At 42.6% G+C, this 17,699-nt stretch overlaps 2 protein-coding genes across 2 annotated transcripts; both read right to left on the bottom strand.

The window, feature by feature from the left end:
• Window positions 1-5,268: 5,268 nt before the first annotated feature.
• Window positions 5,269-6,599, bottom strand: LOC308371364 (adenosine receptor A1-like; the record flags this gene model as incomplete). The annotated part of the gene is made up of 2 exons (XM_080846229.1): window positions 5,269-5,890; window positions 6,268-6,599. 2 exons carry the CDS (start codon window positions 6,597-6,599, stop codon window positions 5,269-5,271), a joined length of 954 nt encoding a protein of 317 aa, XP_080702355.1.
• Window positions 6,600-12,907: 6,308 nt separating this feature from the next.
• Window positions 12,908-15,553, bottom strand: LOC308371362 (adenosine receptor A1-like; the record flags this gene model as incomplete). Its single annotated transcript, XM_080846227.1, has 2 exons — window positions 12,908-13,571; window positions 15,222-15,553. 2 exons carry the CDS (start codon window positions 15,551-15,553, stop codon window positions 12,908-12,910), a joined length of 996 nt encoding a protein of 331 aa, XP_080702353.1.
• Between the last annotated feature and the right edge of the window lie 2,146 nt (window positions 15,554-17,699).

Below are 17,699 nucleotides of genomic sequence, written 5' to 3'. Positions count from 1 at the left end.
GAGAGGATATTTCAATCGCAATGCTCAGACTGCAAATTACACTTTACGTCTTAAGCCATCATTCATGTATACGTTACATTACTAATAGAGTGCCTTATCTCTCTCTCTCGATCTCTCTCTCTCTCTCGCTCTCTCTCTCGCTCTCTCTCTTGCTCCTTCTCTCTCTCGCTCTCTCTCTCTCTCTCTCTCTCTCTGTCTTTCTTCTTCTCCAGGTCATTGTTCTGCTGTGCTGCTACCAGGCCATTCCTGACAGAGAGACGGCTACCTGCAGAATGACGGCTGTCGGGCAAGAAGACGTGTTGCCGCTAGAAGATGTATTGAAACCGGAAGTGGGTGATTTACTCCGTTTAATTGCCTAATACCAGGACCTTTACTTTTTCGTTGAGAACTTGTGTTGTTCGCCTGACCCTTAAACGATCGAACGACAAACGTGTTATTTATTTATTTATTATTTTTGTGAAGTTATATACGGCTCAATACTCAACTGACTTGTTTACCGAACTTTTACAAAGTCATACAACTAAACACACAAGTAACTTGTTAACCGAACGTAAAACTTGTTTTACGTAACTATATGACCAAAATACACAGTAAGCGTGCTAATCAAACGTTTACACCGTGTCAGATTAGTAGTTTTTAATTAATACATTTTCTGTTCAGGTCAGATAACAAGGTTTAACCAACCAGAGACCGGAGAGAAGTGACGACGTCTTCTTGCCCGACAACGGCTGTCCTTGAGGTTGAGGTAGTAGATTGAATAGTTGTGGGGTAGGAGCCCCCCCTCTGAGATAACTATACAATCTACTGTCTTTCCTAGAGAGACAGACTGACCTCAACAGAGAACTCTGCACATCCAGTGGACAGTCCTCTTGTGTGTGTGTGTGTAACCAGTGGACAGCACTCTCAAGTGTGTGTGTGTGACCAGTGGACAGCTCTCTCTCGTGTGTGTGTCCAGTGGACAGCTCTCTGAGATAACTATACAATCTACTGTCTTTCCTAGAGAGACAGACTGACCTCAACAGAGAACTCTGCACATCCAGTGGACAGTCCTTGTGTGTGTGTGTAACCAGTGGACAGCATTCTCTCGTGTGTGTGTGACCAGTGGACAGCACTCTCTCGTGTGTGTGTGACCAGTGGACAGCTCTGTTGTGTGTGTGTGTGTGTGTGTCCAGTGGACAGCTCTCTTGTGTGTGTGTGTGTCCAGTGGACAGCACTCTCAAGTGTGTGTGTGACCAGTGGACAGCTCTCTCGTGTGTGTGTCCAGTGGACAGCTCTCTTGTGTGTGTGTGTATGTGTGTGTGTGTCCAGTGTACAACTCTCTCTCTTGTGGCTGTGTGTCTCTCTCGTGTGTGTGTGTGTGTGACCAGTGTACAGCTCTCTCGTGTGTGTGTCCAGTGGACAGCTCTCTGAGATAACTATACAATCTACTGTCTTTCCTAGAGAGACAGACTGACCTCAACAGAGACTGACCTCTGCACATCTGACGGAAACATCCAGGTCACAAACTCACACCCAAACATGTCACACCTGTCTTCATCTAGCACTGATGCATTCCACCATCAAGCGATATTTGGTAACACTTTATGTGAGCCCCTCTGTTACCATAGCAACGTCATGGACATGTCATGGCAGATACCATGTAAAGGTGTTAAAGTGACTTTCATTCCCGTCGATTAATTTCCGTTGATGTTGTGACCACAATCAGAAATCGTCATGTTAGCTTTCTAAAATTATAATGATACGAAAGGCAACAAGCATATGCTAACATAAGCTGTTATGTTATCAGTAGCATCCAACACTTTGAAAAACTGTCAGGACAATTACAGATACTGGTCAAAAAACACCATCAAATCATTGGCCACCAACTGATGTGACGACCAATGGGGGGATAGGGTATCAGCCATGACATGTTTACTTTTAAAACATGCATAATAATAATAATAATATCCAAACTTTTATGAAATCTGTCCTATTATACACTGTTAGTGGACTTATCCTTTTGCTGATGGACAGCCCTCTCATGTGTGTGTGTGTGTGTGTGTGTGTCCAGTGGACATCTCTCTCTCGTGTGTGTGTGTGTGACCAGTGGACATCTCTCTCGCGTGTGTGTGTGTCAAGTAGACAGCTCTCTTGTGTGTGTGTGTGTCCAGTGTACAGCTCTCTCTCGTGTGTATGTGTGTCCACTGAACAGCTCTCTCGTGTGTGTGTGTGTGACCAGTGGATAACTCTCTCTCGTGTGTGCTCTCTCGTGTGTGCTCTCTCGTGTGTGTATGTGTCCTGCGGACAGTCCTCTCGTGAGTGTGTGACCAGTGGACAACTCTCTTGTGTGTGTGTGTGTGTCCAGTAGACAGCTCTCTTGTGTGTGTGTGTGTGTGTGTCCAGTCTACAGCTCTCTCTCGTGTGTTTGTGTGTCCACTGAACAGCTCTCTCGTGTGTGTGTGTGTCCAGTGGACAGCTCTCTCGTGGACAGCTCTCTCGCGTGTGTGTGTGTGTCCAGTGGACAGCTCTCTCTTGTGTGTGTGTGTCCGGTACAGCTCTCTCTCTTGTGTGTGTGACCAGTGGACAGCTCTCTAGTGTGTGTGTGTGTGTGTGTGTGTGTGTGTGTCCAGCTCTCTCGTGTATGTGTGACCAGTAGACAGCTCTCTCTCGTGTGATGACGTGTCTCGGCGAGGTGAGGTAGTAGGTTGTATAGTTTGTGGGAGGGATGAATCCCTGTTTAGGTAATAACTATACAGTCTATTGCCTTCCTCGAGGGCCACACTGAACAAGTGTCTGGGTGGTGATAACTATACAGTCTATTGCCTTCCTCGAGGGCCACACTGAACAAGTGTCTGGGTGGTGATAACTATACAGTCTATTGCCTTCCTCGAGGGCCACACTGAACAAGTGTCTGGGTGGTGATAACTATACAGTCTATTGCCTTCCTCGAGGGCCACACTGAACAAGTGTCTGGGTGGTGATAACTATACAGTCTATTGCCTTCCTCGAGGGATCCACTAAACTAGTGTCTGGGTTGTTCTCTACACTCTGCCTTCTCCAAAGAGTAAGTATCTTTAACAAAAGAGCATTACATTTGCCTGACAAAATGTCAATATGTCTGAACATGATGGCTTTGAGAATTAAAATACATGTTGGCGATCGACTGGTGTTATGTGTTTTTGTGTCTACAATTACATACTTTTTCAACCATATTGTGCATTAGCAACCAATAAAAGCAAGTCAACTTAAGCGTGGCTTTTTGGGGATTTTGAACGCTAACACTACGGTAGTGGATGACTGCTTCTTCAAGCTCCTCTTGCTTCACCAGTAAGACATGTCATGCTCAGTTCAGAGCCACGCACACAGGAAGCAGAACGGCCATACATTTATAACTTTAAGGGTTCACATTTGATCCACAAGCCCCACAAATCGAGACATTTTTAAATAAATGCACTCATTAACCTGATCACAAGCATCAGACATGTAAACCTGCCCATTATGGTAGAATGATAGTTATGTGTGTCCACTGAAAAACGTACTTCTCAGCAGATGATCTGAACTCGCCGACAGTGGTACAGGAGGTAGAGAAGTCGTTTAGTAATCAGAAGGTTGCTAGTTTGATTCCCTGTCGAAGTGTCCTTGAGCAAGACACTGAACCCCTAATTGCTCCTGATGTGCAATGTCTCATCAGTGTAAATGTAAAAATGTGTAAGTCGCTTTGGATAAAAGCGTCTACTAAATGTGTAAATGTAAAGTCAGTTATGATACAAATTTAAATAATGTCATAGATTTGGAAGGAGTATGTATCTGACAGGAAGTGATCCGTAGGGTCCCACTTTACTTCACTTCTTTTTTGGGGGGGCGACAGTGGTTCAGAAGGGAGAGGAGGTAGAGGAAGGTCGCTAGTTCAATCCTGACCAAGTGTCGAAGTCAGTGTCCTTGAGCACAACACTGAACCCCCAACAGGTTTTGGGACTGACGTGTAAACTCTATGAGTAGAAAAGCGCTATGTAAATGCAGTCCATTTACCATTTATAACAGTGTATTTACATGGGTAATAAATAGTACAATGAACTTCTACTTTTTATTTTATGTTACTACAGCCTGTACAACATGTGCCAGTACAACACACATTAGAGCACACATTAATCATTATAATCAGTCATTAAATTGCCGGGGGGTTTAGGCTCTGGGCTCTGTTAAGCGCCTAGAGGCAATTGTATTGTTATGGCGCTATACAAATAAAATTGAATTGAATTTAAATTGAATTGAATTGAATTGAATTGAATTGAATTGAATTGAATTGAATTGAATTGAATTGAATTGAATTGAATTGAATTGAATTGAATTGAATTGAATTGAATTGAATTGAATTGAATTGAATTGAATTGAATTGAACTGAATTGAATTGAATTGAATTGAATTGAATTGAATTGAATTAAATACATAGTACTTAAGGACACATAATAAATTGGGAAACATTTCAGGCAGCTTTGGTGAGTAACATATCTTGCAACTTATATATGGTCATCTGGGGCTATGTGAATATCCATCCCATGTACTAGCTAGCTGACATTAGTCTGTTTCCCACTAGCCGACCACAGCGTTGTCCCTGTGGGTTGGCAAATGTGGTTGTTCAATATTTAGTCAACCAGAAGAGGGTGCTAAAGAGCCGCAGGGATTATTGCATGATCATGATATTTGTAACGTATGACCTCTGCTGGCAGGGAAGGGGAACTGCATAAAAAATTACCACACCCTTTGATCCCGACTATGGTGAAGGCTAACTGGTGACACGCTATTTCAAGAAGCTGTAGATGTCACAGTGCTTGTAAAGGAAGCTGTGAGGGAAACACTGATGGTTGACTGAGAAACAGCCCACCCTGACTGAGAAACAGTGCTCTTAAAAAAGATCATATGACTATTACATCCACCTCTAACATGTTAAATAAGATTCTAGTCACGGTTCATTTTAAGCATCCTTTGGTTCAATGTTCTAGCATAAGTTGAATAGGTCATCTATTATACAATCACTAATTTTATATATTAAGTACATAGCATGTTAGGCCACTTCAACTAAAGTAAACAGATATATTATCATTCCAGTTTTAAATGCAATGGGAACTTGAACAAAGCATCATGTAGAGTGCATTTACCATGCTTTTGAATTTAACTCTATAACAGTTTTTCACATTATATTTTTACACTGTGAAGCGCTCTGGTGTACTGTATGAGATGGAGTCAACATAGAGTACACTGTAGATCTGCAGATCACAATGTCCTGTTTGGCTAATTTCTTGTGCTGATGGTACTGTTGATATTGACTACAGTATCTTGGCCCTCCTTGCAAAGAAAGTGCCTCATCCAAATTGCCTTGAAAGCAGATTTGAGCTTGCGGATTTTCAGTGCATACACCACTGGATTAATGGCAGAGTTGGCGTGAGAGAGGACGATGCCGACATAGAAAGCCTGGCGAGGAACCATAACTCCGTAGAAAGAGGCAGCGTTCAGGAAGTGCAGAGGCAGCCAGCAGACTGCAAACAGCACCAGAATGATGACGAGGGAACGGGTGAGTTTCCGTTCCTTGTGGTAGTAGGAATGAGACCCACTGCCACTCACCCCACCTCCTCTCAGCTGCTTGTGGATCCTCATGAAGATGCAGAGGTATAACAACAGCATCAGTAGCATGGGTGGCAGTAGGCAGCTGAGGAAGTTAAAGTTGACCATGTAGGATATTGGAATCACTGCCAGAAACGTACAAGTGATGGTTGTGGAGTTAGAATCCTCCATCTGTGCTAGAGTGTCTTGGCGATACCATCCAAACATGGGAACGAAGCCTAAAATACCTGCAGAGACCCAGCAGGCTCCCACTACAGACCAGGAGCGAGTCTGGGTCACAGTGCTCTTATACCTGTGGTGGAGGAGGACGACACAGTTAACATGCGCGACTCTCACAAGAACAGTCAAATCTCTCTCTCTCACACAAGAAAATGGCTGCAGTGAAAGTGCAATGTGTCACAGGACTCTAAAAAACCTCTGAAGTTTTATACCTGTGGTGGAGTTTTAGAAAACACTAGTATGATACATCACTCTCACAATTCATTTTCAAAAGTTACTACATTTGAATACAATGCATTTCATTAAAATATAGTTATTATTCTTGAGGAAATATACTCAAAATTTGCAAAGAAAAACGTATCTTCAAAAGTCGGAATAACTCTTTAATGTGACAGCGTTCAGGAATGGGGAGAGGAGCTAGGTGAACACAGGTGTGTTGAGGAACCTTACCTGAGTGGGATGTAGACACGCAGGAACCGGTCCAGGGCGATAGCCAACAAGGAATGGACAGAAGCTTGGGTCAGAACAATCACCATAGAACAGAGAGCCACACAACCATAGAAGGGGATTCTGACCTGACTGTCCACCAGAATCGCCACAGGTACAGCCACCGCCCCCACCAGAAAGTCGGCTACGGCCAGAGAGATAATGAAACAGAATGTGGGCTGCCGCCGCATGGCACCACACGTCCACACTGCCCAGATCACCATCAGGTTACCAAGGCAACATGCCACAGCGATCAGCACCTCCAGTACTGTGTAAGGCACCTTGAGGCTGTGCATGACAATTCTGCAAGAGTATTATCTAAATACAAATACCCTAAATGAAACTCTCACATAAAACTCCTTTTGTAACAGAGGCTGAAGCTCTACTGATGCCACTCACAGATATTCATGCATTTCCTGAGAAACAGGAAAACCTGCACACGCGTCATATGTAATTTGCATGATTCTACAGAATTAAAACTGTATGAGTTGAACACGCTCGCACGCACACACCCACACACACACACACCCACACACACACACACACACACACACCCACGCACGCATATAATCAAAACAAATAGCGTATGAAAAGCATCTAGCATATAGTAAAAACAGCATGTTTTACAGTATGTGTTACACACACACGCACACATAATCAAAACAAATAACATATGAAAAGCAACTAGCATAGTAAAAACAGCATGTTGTTACCACTGACCCCCTTGAGAGGGACACTGTCGGTGTCACACTGTTCCATGAAATGAATGATTCTGGTATTGTATCCGCTATTGTTACAGTAAATGAAAGTTTAACTGCCCCCTAAAATGTGTTAGTAAAAGACTGAATTGTGATGAAACGCAAGGATGTATCAATGTTTTCTTAGAAAATGGTAGTGTTTTTTTTTCATGGCTCCCCTAATTAATTAACAAAATTCAAATGTTTATAATTACTAAAATGTTTTGGGGTGTTGTGGGCTGAAAAGGGTTCCAACTATTTGTGAGTTATTTACATCAGGAAATGGATGCCACCCCTCTACAGTCTCTGCCTGCGTGAGAGCGTTTCATTTGCATTGGCTGATCGAGACTCATCATCCACAGGAATTTACTGTACATGAGTGTTCACAGGTGATAGGACTTTTATACGTCGCTTGCTATTCGGTTTATAGAAATGTGCATAGTCTTGCACTGGACTCGGAAACTGCACCGTCGGACTCAGGAGGATTCAGTGCTAATAATTAAAACAAGAACCCTTGAATTTGTATGTCGGTAGCAGGTCTCATAAAGTTTCAGGGAAGGTTTGGACACTGCAGAGTTCTGTATCCGTAGCTACTAATTGACAGAGATACATCCCACTTGTCTTTAGCATCTTTTAGCAGTTTAGTTCAGGCCTACACAATGCCAATAGCCTTTGCCCTTTGGTGCATTTGTTCTTGGGCTACACCCATCACAACAGCAGAGGCAGACATTTACAGTTAGTCATTTAGCAGACACTTTTATCCAAAGCAACTTACAAGGATTTGTACACATTTTACATTTACACTGATGGCACACTGCACATCAGGAGCAATTAGGCGTTCAGTGTCTTGCTCAAGGACACTTTTGAAAGGGAATCGAACTAGTACTGATTACTAACCGTCTTCTCTACCTACTGTACCACTGCCAGCTGTGCCGTTTAGGTGTTAGCACCATACTACAGGCTGTGCTAACATTATCACCATAGTGAGTGGTGCCATGGTAACAAGCTTTCCTTTGTGATTGATGTCATGACATGTTGCAGCCTTTAGGGCCTGGTCCTGTGTGATGTAATCATAGATTCTTTGATGAAGCACCCTCTCCTGTCTTGAACTTTATTAGTCCAGGCAAAATAGCCCATTTTGGAGCCAAAAATAGAACTAATTCTAAAATATTTTTTTTCAGCATAGATCATTTCTATGAGGTGTCCAAAACAACATACTAAAAGTCCTAAGAAATCCTAGCTGAGGAAATATGTTTAATTCTCATCAATCTGAGATGTGAGCTAATAATGCATGGCAAAAATACACCTCAAAAATGTATTTTTTTCTTTTACTCCTATCAAAATAAAACTTTACACAATGAAAGTACCCATGAAAATTTAAATAAATGTATTACAAGTTTCTTTGAAAATGAATTTGAATATGCAAATGAGCTATACACTAATCGAATATGCCCAAAATACACCCAATAGGCTTAATTTTTTCCTTTACTCCTACCACAATAAAACTTTACATAGTAAAAGTATACATAAAAAGTAACTTTTTTGTATTACAAGTTTCTTTTGAAATTAATTTGAATATGCACATGAGTGTCACACTAGTGATGGCAGTCTGACACTGAAGCGCCGGAACGTGATTCAAACCATAAACTACGCCAACCATCAAACCACTGCTTCGAAGGTTGCTTTGGTACGGAAAAATCACGTGACATATGACGTGCGAACCAGCAACTGCTTCATTCTCTGAATGAACCAGCTGAGTGGTTCATAGCGCATCACACGGACCAGTCAGGTGCCGCCACCAACTAGCAAGAGTCCGAATAGAGGCGCCTTCAAAGCATAAAAACTTCCCTGACTGTTCCCTATCGACCATAACTTGTTGTTACACAAGCACACCCAACCTGTGCCATATTTCCCCAGCACATCCGAATCCCCAAGCACATCCTTTCCCCAAGCACTCTCCCCAATAACACAATATACAAAAAATAATGAATCTTTATTTGCAAAAATATATTTATATATCACAATCTTTGTTTACGGGTGCATGTGTGTACAAACACACACACAAACATAGTGTGGGGGGGGGGGGGATTTGGTGCGTGCACTGTACACTAGATTGTCATTGTCTTAATACCTCCTGCCACTGTCTAGCTGGGTTCATTTAGTTGCAACCTTGGCACTTCACCAGGAGAGGTCGCTGTTACTGAAGCTTCAAGTAATGAACCGATTTTTGAAGCAATGTGCCTAATGGTTCAATGCTTCGCCAAAGCTTCATCTGCCCATCACTATGTCACACTTATTGAATATGTCCTGATTGCATAGGCAGAAACACCATACCCCTGGCAGGTACTACCAAGCCAGGCAGTTTTCAGGTTAGAGGCCAGTCTAAAAGCAACATTGCCATCTCCCATTGGCAGTAGGATGTGTCATGTCCGGCTCTCAAACATGACAAATAACAGAGTCCAACAGAGTTTAAAAGCCAAAACAGTGTTCATTTATTAGCAACTATTAGTGATGTTACAAATGAACCCGAGGCTTCGGAGCTTGTGTCGCGAAAATGAAGCACTTACTCACCGGAGCGCGTATCGAGGCTTGTATCGTTTTGCCGAGATGACGTCACCGGTGACGTCTGAAGTCTCATTTGAATCAAGTGCTTCACCAAGTGGTTCGTTCGTTCACTTTTCGCGGGACGCTTCGACTATACGACGTCCCAAAACTCATCTTGTATTCGTGGTAGTTATTGTCAGTGGTTGGAGAATTGGCGATAGTTGGAGATTTAGCTGTAGTTGGAGATTTAGATTGTTTGGTGTTGTTGGTAGTATAGAATATTTGAGATAGAGTTATAGAGCTAGTTAGGAAGAGAAAGAACTTGATCCAGTTGCACAAAGCACTTTCTCCCCCTTTTCAGTGCCCTGCACTGACCAGTTGTCCAAAAGCACTCATTGGCTTTACAAAAGTACTGACCAGTATTCAAAAAGCACTTTCACTCTGTTCCAACGGCATAGAGAGTAAAGATAATTAACAGGCTTTTTATTTTAATCCAAAGCACCGTTTAAATTCGCTTTGGTCAGGATTCGAAACTAAACAGATCAATGTTCAAGCCGAATCGCTTACTGTTGTGCCACCATATATTTCTTAATGGTCAGATCGAACTATTATTAGAACAAAGAATACAAAAATAAATCTTTTATTGTCATTGTATTCGCCTACAATGCAATTTGAATTAATGGAGAAACGTTTTCTTCCACCATACGTTTGTGTGCATGTTATTTTAGCAGGCCTTGCGCACCACAACAAATTTAACAAATTCACTGTCCCGAGAAAATCTTTCTTACACCGTATTTTTATTGACCTGCAGGTGTCACTAGAGAGCGGACGACGCTTCGAGTAGTGAACCTTTTTTCGACACGTCTGGCTGGAAAGCTTCGAGGGTTCATGAAGTTTCATTTCGCCATCACTAGCAACTATACAAAGAAGGAGCATGGCTTCGAGCAGAGCCTGGGGAGCAAGGTTTCCCCATTCTCTCTCTCTCTCTCTATCAGATCCCTGTTCCTCCAAATCTCTATCTGCCACATCTGAATCCTAGTGCACTGTCGAATACCTCACGTAAAAAAGTATTGACACATTTCCCTGTACTTAAAAAAGAACTGAAAACCCAGTGGTGTAGTCCAGGGTATACGCAGGTATACGGAGTATACCCACTTATTTTTCAGTTTGCGTATTTTGCGTACAGCCACTTCTCAAAACAGGGTGTTTATCCTGTGCTGTATGGGCTGCTTAAAAAAATTAAGAGTATACCCACTTCTCCAGGGACCACTACACCACTGTGAAAACCTTTTGTGTAATACAAGACCACTTCCGGTTCTGTACAAAAATAGCACAAATCTAAGAATACGACTAGCATAAGAACAGCTCAGGTCTTGCTGTCTCAAGCCTCTCTTGGCACCTGTGGAAGGTGCTTTTGTAGTCACAGGGAACACCGGTCCCAGGTGTTCTCAATGACTAACGAGCCAACCACACCTGCTGTTCATCTGCAAAACAAACACAGACACACAAGCAGCCAGCCCAGCACTCAAAAGAGGCAGGGTCGTCACACCCTCCCCCATAAGAACGGGGTCCTCACAGGAACCCTGAGATACAAACAATTTCAAAAAGGAACATACCACCTGCAGCAACACTCCCTCAACCTCGGGCTCCTTTTAGCTCTAACGGAAGAGGAGAGGTTAATAACACACAGGTTTAAACTGATTCACAGATACTGCCCTCCTTGTCTGATACCCAGACACTCTTACTTGCCTTTGCAGACATTCTCTTACATCCCAGCAGGCCTGATGCACAGACACTGCCTTACTTGTCTGATACACAGAATCTTACATCCCAGCAGGCCTGATTCACAGACACTACCTTACTTGCCTGATACCCAGACACTGCCTTACACACTAGTATGCCTGAGTCACAAACTTAAGGCTCTTCCCTCTCCGTCACTGCCACTGCCACTGACCGAGGGGGAGAACTCCTTCCACCGGCAACGCAGGGTGCCCTGCGTTGCACACTTCCCCCCTTTTTCTTTTTTTAAATGTTTTCTTAAAACCCCAGACCAACGGAACGCAGTAGACAACCTGCTGGCTGGAACACGGCAACCAAAAGTGTCCCCTTTATCTGCCTTACAAAATCCTACCTAACTGAAACCCTGGTCTTCATGAGGTTACTTGCGGTGGGTATTTATGCACTTGTGACCACTGGCATGAGGAAGCGACCAGTTACTGGCAACAACCCCATAACCACAGACATGCTCCCGAGGCAAAAACTCTAACCGCTTTCACCCCAACACTACAAAAAAACAACCCAGCGAAACTTAAAGGAGTAACGCTGCTGTGCCTAACAGGGGAACAAAATAGCCTTAGCTCCAACACCGTTACACCAGCACGTCAACCTACCTTCCTTTGGTCAAGCAGGTTTCTAAAATGTGCCCAGCCACAACGAAGACAACAAGCTAACGTGCACCACCAAACAATCCAAATTCAAAACAGGACGAGCCCCCAATTTGTCATGTCCGGCTCTCAAACATGACAAATAACAGAGTCCAACAGAGTTTAAAAGCCAAAACAGTGTTCATTTATTAGAAACTATACAAAGAAGGAGCATGGCTTCGAGCAGAGCCTGGGGAGCTTTTGCACCACATCAGACCACATCCTAAAATTAGCAATGAGCTGTTAGCAATATGTGGGGTGTGGGGAAGCAGGTTAAACATCCTCCTGAGAACCAAGAAAAATGAACAGAATAGCTCAAAACAGTTAGAGGGTATGCATGAAAATCAAATGTCAACAACAGAGTGACACAAGTCAATGGGTTGTCCTCAGGAAGATATATCCAGGCTGATGTTATTCTTAGGTGGAGTCGCTAATCTGCACAGTTTTGTATAATCCATGTAAAATTAATTATTGGGAGAATACTCTGAAAACAGCAGTGGCAGACTTGTGACGTGGCATGATAATGTCAGTGATTCATTTGCCCATATGAATAGACAAACTGATCCATATTCAAAAAGCCATTTAGCAAAAAGCCATCCCCTAATAGTGAATGTGAACCATGATACCAAGAAAGTGTGAAAATTCAACTCCTCAGCATGTAAAAATAACAATGAAATGACACTAAAGTATGTAAATAACCCTCAGTGTTTAATGTAATGTGAGCCTGAATTATATTGTGTGCAGAGTAACTTTCGTATTCTGTGAAATGGTGCCAAATGGTATCTGAAGTATTAAGTTAATAAATTAATTTCACACTATATTTTTCACATTTATATGTGATTTATTTTTGTTTCACTAAGATGGAGTTATTTGGAGACATTGATGGGGGCATTTCAGAGACTACACCCTGATATTTTGTTCATTTCTGTTGGTGGTGATGCTGTTGATATTTTCTGCGGTCTGGCTGCTCCTTGTTGTCTCTTGGTCCTCTTTGCAAAGCATGAACCTCCCCCACATCGTCTTGAAAGCTGATTTAATGCTGTGGATCTTCATTGCATACACAACAGGGTTAACAGCTGAGTGTGCATGAAGGAGTAGAATGCCAACATAGTAAGCTTGATGGGGAACTGTTAATGGCGGCCCATAGAAAGAGGCAACGTTCATGAAGCGCAGAGGTAGCAAGCAGACTGCAAACAGCACCAGGATAATAAGTAGGGATCGAGCCAGACTCCACTCCTTATGGTAGTAGGAATGAGACCCACTGCCACTCACCCCACCTCCTCTCAGCTGCTGGTGGATCCTCATGAAGATGCAGAGGTACAACACCAGCATCAGTAGCATGGGTGGCAGTAGGCAGGTGAGGAATGTGAAGTTGACCAGATAGGACATTGGCATCACATCCAGAAACGTACAAGTGATGGTTGTGGAGTTAGAATCCTCCATCTGTGCTAGAGTGTCTTGGCGATACCATCCAAACATGGGTACGAAGCCTAAAATACCTGCAGAGACCCAGCAGGCTCCCACTACAGACCAGGAGCGAATCTGTGTCACAGTGCTCTTATACCTGTGGTGGAGGACGACACAGTTAACATGCGCAACTCTCACAATAACAGTCAAAACTCTCTCTCACTCAAAAGAACATTACTGCAGTAAAAGGTGTTTTAACATATTGCAAATGGCTGAGGGAGTGATTGAATGATGAATTGATTTGAGGCTTTGGGACTGACTGTGTACACCTGGGAGTGAGGGGATAAGAGGAAGTAGAGTGCACACGGATGGGAGACGCGGTGAGACTGTTTGCGACTGCACTCGGAGGGTGGGTGCTGTTCGTGGCTTTTAGTGCTGCCAGCAGGTCACAGGTCTTAACCAGTCAGAGACCAACATTACTTCTTTACTTCCTGTTTTACCACCAATACTCTGGTTACCACCCATCCTTTACTGACATCATCTTATCGTCAGACAACGAAGTCTGTGAATTTTACACCTTTCAGTGTGTGTGTCTCATAATATTTTTGCTGCCCTGTCTATTCATTAATGTAGTCTAGCTTTTAATGAGGCCTGTAGATGGGCAGTAGCCTTAAGCCTAATTTATTGAAACAGGCAGAGCCCTCTCCAAGCACCTCTCCGAGGCCTGACCTGCACCTCCCAAATTTTGTAACTATCTGTCTCCGTCAATCCATCAAAATATCGCTGTTTACCTTGTGGGTAGTAGCATGCTAACATTAGATAGCTGGCTCTGTCACCTCGCAAATCCCCTCAGACGTATTTTTCAGTTAAAATAACAGGGTTTTTTCATTAAACAGTTTCTATTTCTCGTTAACTATCAAAAAATCTAAGCAGAAAAAAGTCAAACAAACAACTTTTATATACAAATACAACAATTTTTTTTCAGCGCCGCAATTTGATTGTCTGGTCTTTGGAAAACAAAATGTCTCACCCCTACTGTTCTAGCATTTAATTGCTTTGCAACACCAACCAACCGTCGCAAGCAACTGCGTAACGCAGTCGAAGAAGCATATTTTGCCCTTAGCTCTAGTAATAGCAGCTCGCTTGATTAGTAAGTTGTTTTCCCCTTTTGTCACATAGCTTGACCAAGTGTGTGTGTGTGAATCGGACCTTGCGTGTGCTTGTAATAAGTAGCCTAGTGTGCTGTGCTGATTGAAGAATTACTTCCTAACATGTGCCTTTATTCATTTACCTTGCTTTGCTGTGGGTTGGGTGATTTTAGCTTTTAGCAAGTGGGGTGGTTATTTATTGGGGAAGTGGCGGTCCTAAGAGGCTCGTATTTAATGAATTGCATTTAATAAAATCTATTGGTGATATACTCTATCCCCTGTGAGTGTCCTTGTCTCAGACACCAGACCATACTGGGCAGCATTCTAATATCTGTAGCAAATATTATTTACAAAATGAATCCCCAGGCAGGTATGTGATACCACTTAATAAAATGTGCTTTCCATAATACTGTCATAGTGTTCTTTAAAACACGATCACTAAAACACTACTGCACTAGACCTGTCACAAAACACTATAGCACTAGTGCTTCCACAAAACACGAACACACTTCCAAGAATAGCAATGCTTGAAGAAATATACTTCCTGTGCGAATATACATCTGCAAAGAAAAATGAATCATCAAATAATTCTTTAATGTGACAGTTCAGGGATTGGGAGAGAAGCATGACACAAACTGTAGTGCGTTGATGAACCTTACCTGAGTGGGATGTAGACACGCAGGAACCGGTCCAGGGTGATTGCCAACAAGGAATGGACAGAAGCTTGGGTCAGAACAATAAACACACAACTGAGGAACAGGCAGCAGTTGAACGAGGTTTTGACCCAGTCGTCCATCAGAACCGCCACCGGTATTTGTACCGCCCCCACCAGGAAGTCGGCTACGGCCAGAGAGACGATGAAGCAGAAGGTGGGCTGCTGCCGCATGGTACCACTCGTACACACTGCCCAGATCACCATCAGGTTACCAAGGCAACATGCCACAGCGATCAGCACCTCCAGAACTGTGTAGAGCACCTTGAGGCTTTCCATGATAATTCTGCTACAGAAATGTCTTATTACAAATACCCTAAATGAAACCCTCACATACAGAGATCCTCCGTACTGTAGCTGATCACTCTGGTAAATGAACCAACTGTGTAAAGCATAAATAAAGAGAATGAACTTCCTTTTAAAACAGACTGTAGGTCTATTGAGGAAGCGCACTCATATGCATCCCACGCAAGACTCATCGGTGCCAAAACAAACAAGACAACTATTTACAGAGCCGTTTAAAACAGAAGCAGTTTAAAAATGCCTAACTAGACCAAAACTGCTGTGTGTTTTAGTGTGTTTTCCATTTTATATTTAAAATAATCTGCTTTGGATCCATATTTTCATGCTTTCCCCTTGAATCTTTATTAGTGTGCTTGCCCGAAGGGAAGCACAGTATTGTTATCGTCAAGTTTTCTTTATTAGTGTGCTTGCCCGAAGGGAAGCACAGTATTGTTATCGTCAAGTTTTCTTTATTTATTTATTTATTTATTCTCCCCGTTTTTCTTGCAGCTAACTCCTCCTCGCCCGTTTGAGCTAGAGACGCCATTCAAACACCAAAACGTCCGGCCCGATCCGGTCCAGGTTGCTATGACTTTTCGTGGCGATACTCTTTGCCACTCCTTTTTTATCCCTCTTTTTCATCCCCTTTTTTTCTCATTGACTAACATGGGGAAGGTTGAGCCATTGTGACGTCACGCACTCTAGCCAACTGACATTAGATCAGTTGACATAGGAAAAGCTCTCTTAAATGCCAGAAGTGGTTAGATAGAGAGTGCAAAATATTAAAACGAATGTAGTGGCAACAGTTTCAGGTACAGTTTATACACCCGCTCTAACAGTGTTAACCAGTATGTGAGTAACGTGGGTTTTATTAAGGCATAGCGTGTGTAATGTGTAGCTATTTCATTCCGTTTGTTAACCTTTCCGGCTGTCTGTATACCAGCAGCAGAGCGGAGCATTTCACTCCCCTGCAATCTCGGAATTAAATAGCTACACAATACACACGCTATGCTTTAATAAAATTCACGTTTTACGAGACACCAACAGAGGCACAACCGACAAGTCTTACCATTGAAGATCTTTGACGTTCGGTCTGAAACTTCATCCAGCCATCCAGGTTAATCCAAGTTGTTATGGAGAACGACAGTTGCATCAATCATATTTCATTAAAACTTCACACTTCTTACATTGGACATATCCACCAGCCTAATTAGAATCTGCATTGTCTACTGAGCAGAAAATTCTCCATACAGTAGATTTCCCTTCGTTTAGTATCATTTTAAACTTTCCAGATGACTGTATTGCCCTCGCTCGTCAAGTGATACGTGTCCAGAAACAAGGCTCCTTTGACTGGATAGCGAGAGCTAGCATAACTGCCATTGAAATCCAATGGTAATGCTACCTAGCTAGGTATGCTAATTGTCGGTATCCATCGTTAACTCGTTAATCGTTAACCATCATGTCACTGGCTTTAATTTAAGAATGGCATGTTAGTAGTACATTTAGTAGTACATTTAATATCAGTACACTTGATTCATTACTGCTGATGTGTTACTTATATATGTTACTTATTAGCAGCTAGCTACCTAGCTAGCCACTGTGTTCCGATGTGTTTTCAGTTAGCATTAGCGGCAAGCTAACTGCTGTAATAGTTGAGTTGAGCTTCAGTTAAGACGCTGCGTACCGTACTTCATCATCACATTCGATTATTTATTACAAACAAATTCGAATTCAGCTGTAGGCATGAGATCTGTATCTTGGAGACTAATTGCATCCACAATGTAAGTACTGCAAGCTAGACTACTATTACTATGCAGTTGACACAACACAGGAGGTCCCTGGGCCTGAGAAGGGAAGGGAATGAGTTTAATGTGGCTATAATATGGAATTTTAAATGTGCCTAAAACTAGACTAAATTGTAATGAGTTTTCGAAAACTAGACTGAAACTAAGAAGGATAACTATGACTAAATGTGACTAAAACTAATATGCATTTTTGTCTTAAGACTGAATCTAAAAATAGCTGCCAAAATGAACACTGAGATAGGGGACCCCTTAATCTGCAATTCATGGTTGCTAGCTCTAATCAGATGTACTACCTAGGCTTATAAGAGAAGACTAACTTTGTATGGCAACGAACACCA

The sequence above is a fragment of the Sprattus sprattus genome (genome assembly GCF_963457725.1).
Source record: "Sprattus sprattus genome assembly, chromosome: 10".
NCBI lineage: Eukaryota > Metazoa > Chordata > Actinopteri > Clupeiformes > Clupeidae > Sprattus > Sprattus sprattus.
Note: the sequence above shows the minus strand (reverse complement) of the source record. Positions and strands in the feature narration are given on the sequence as shown.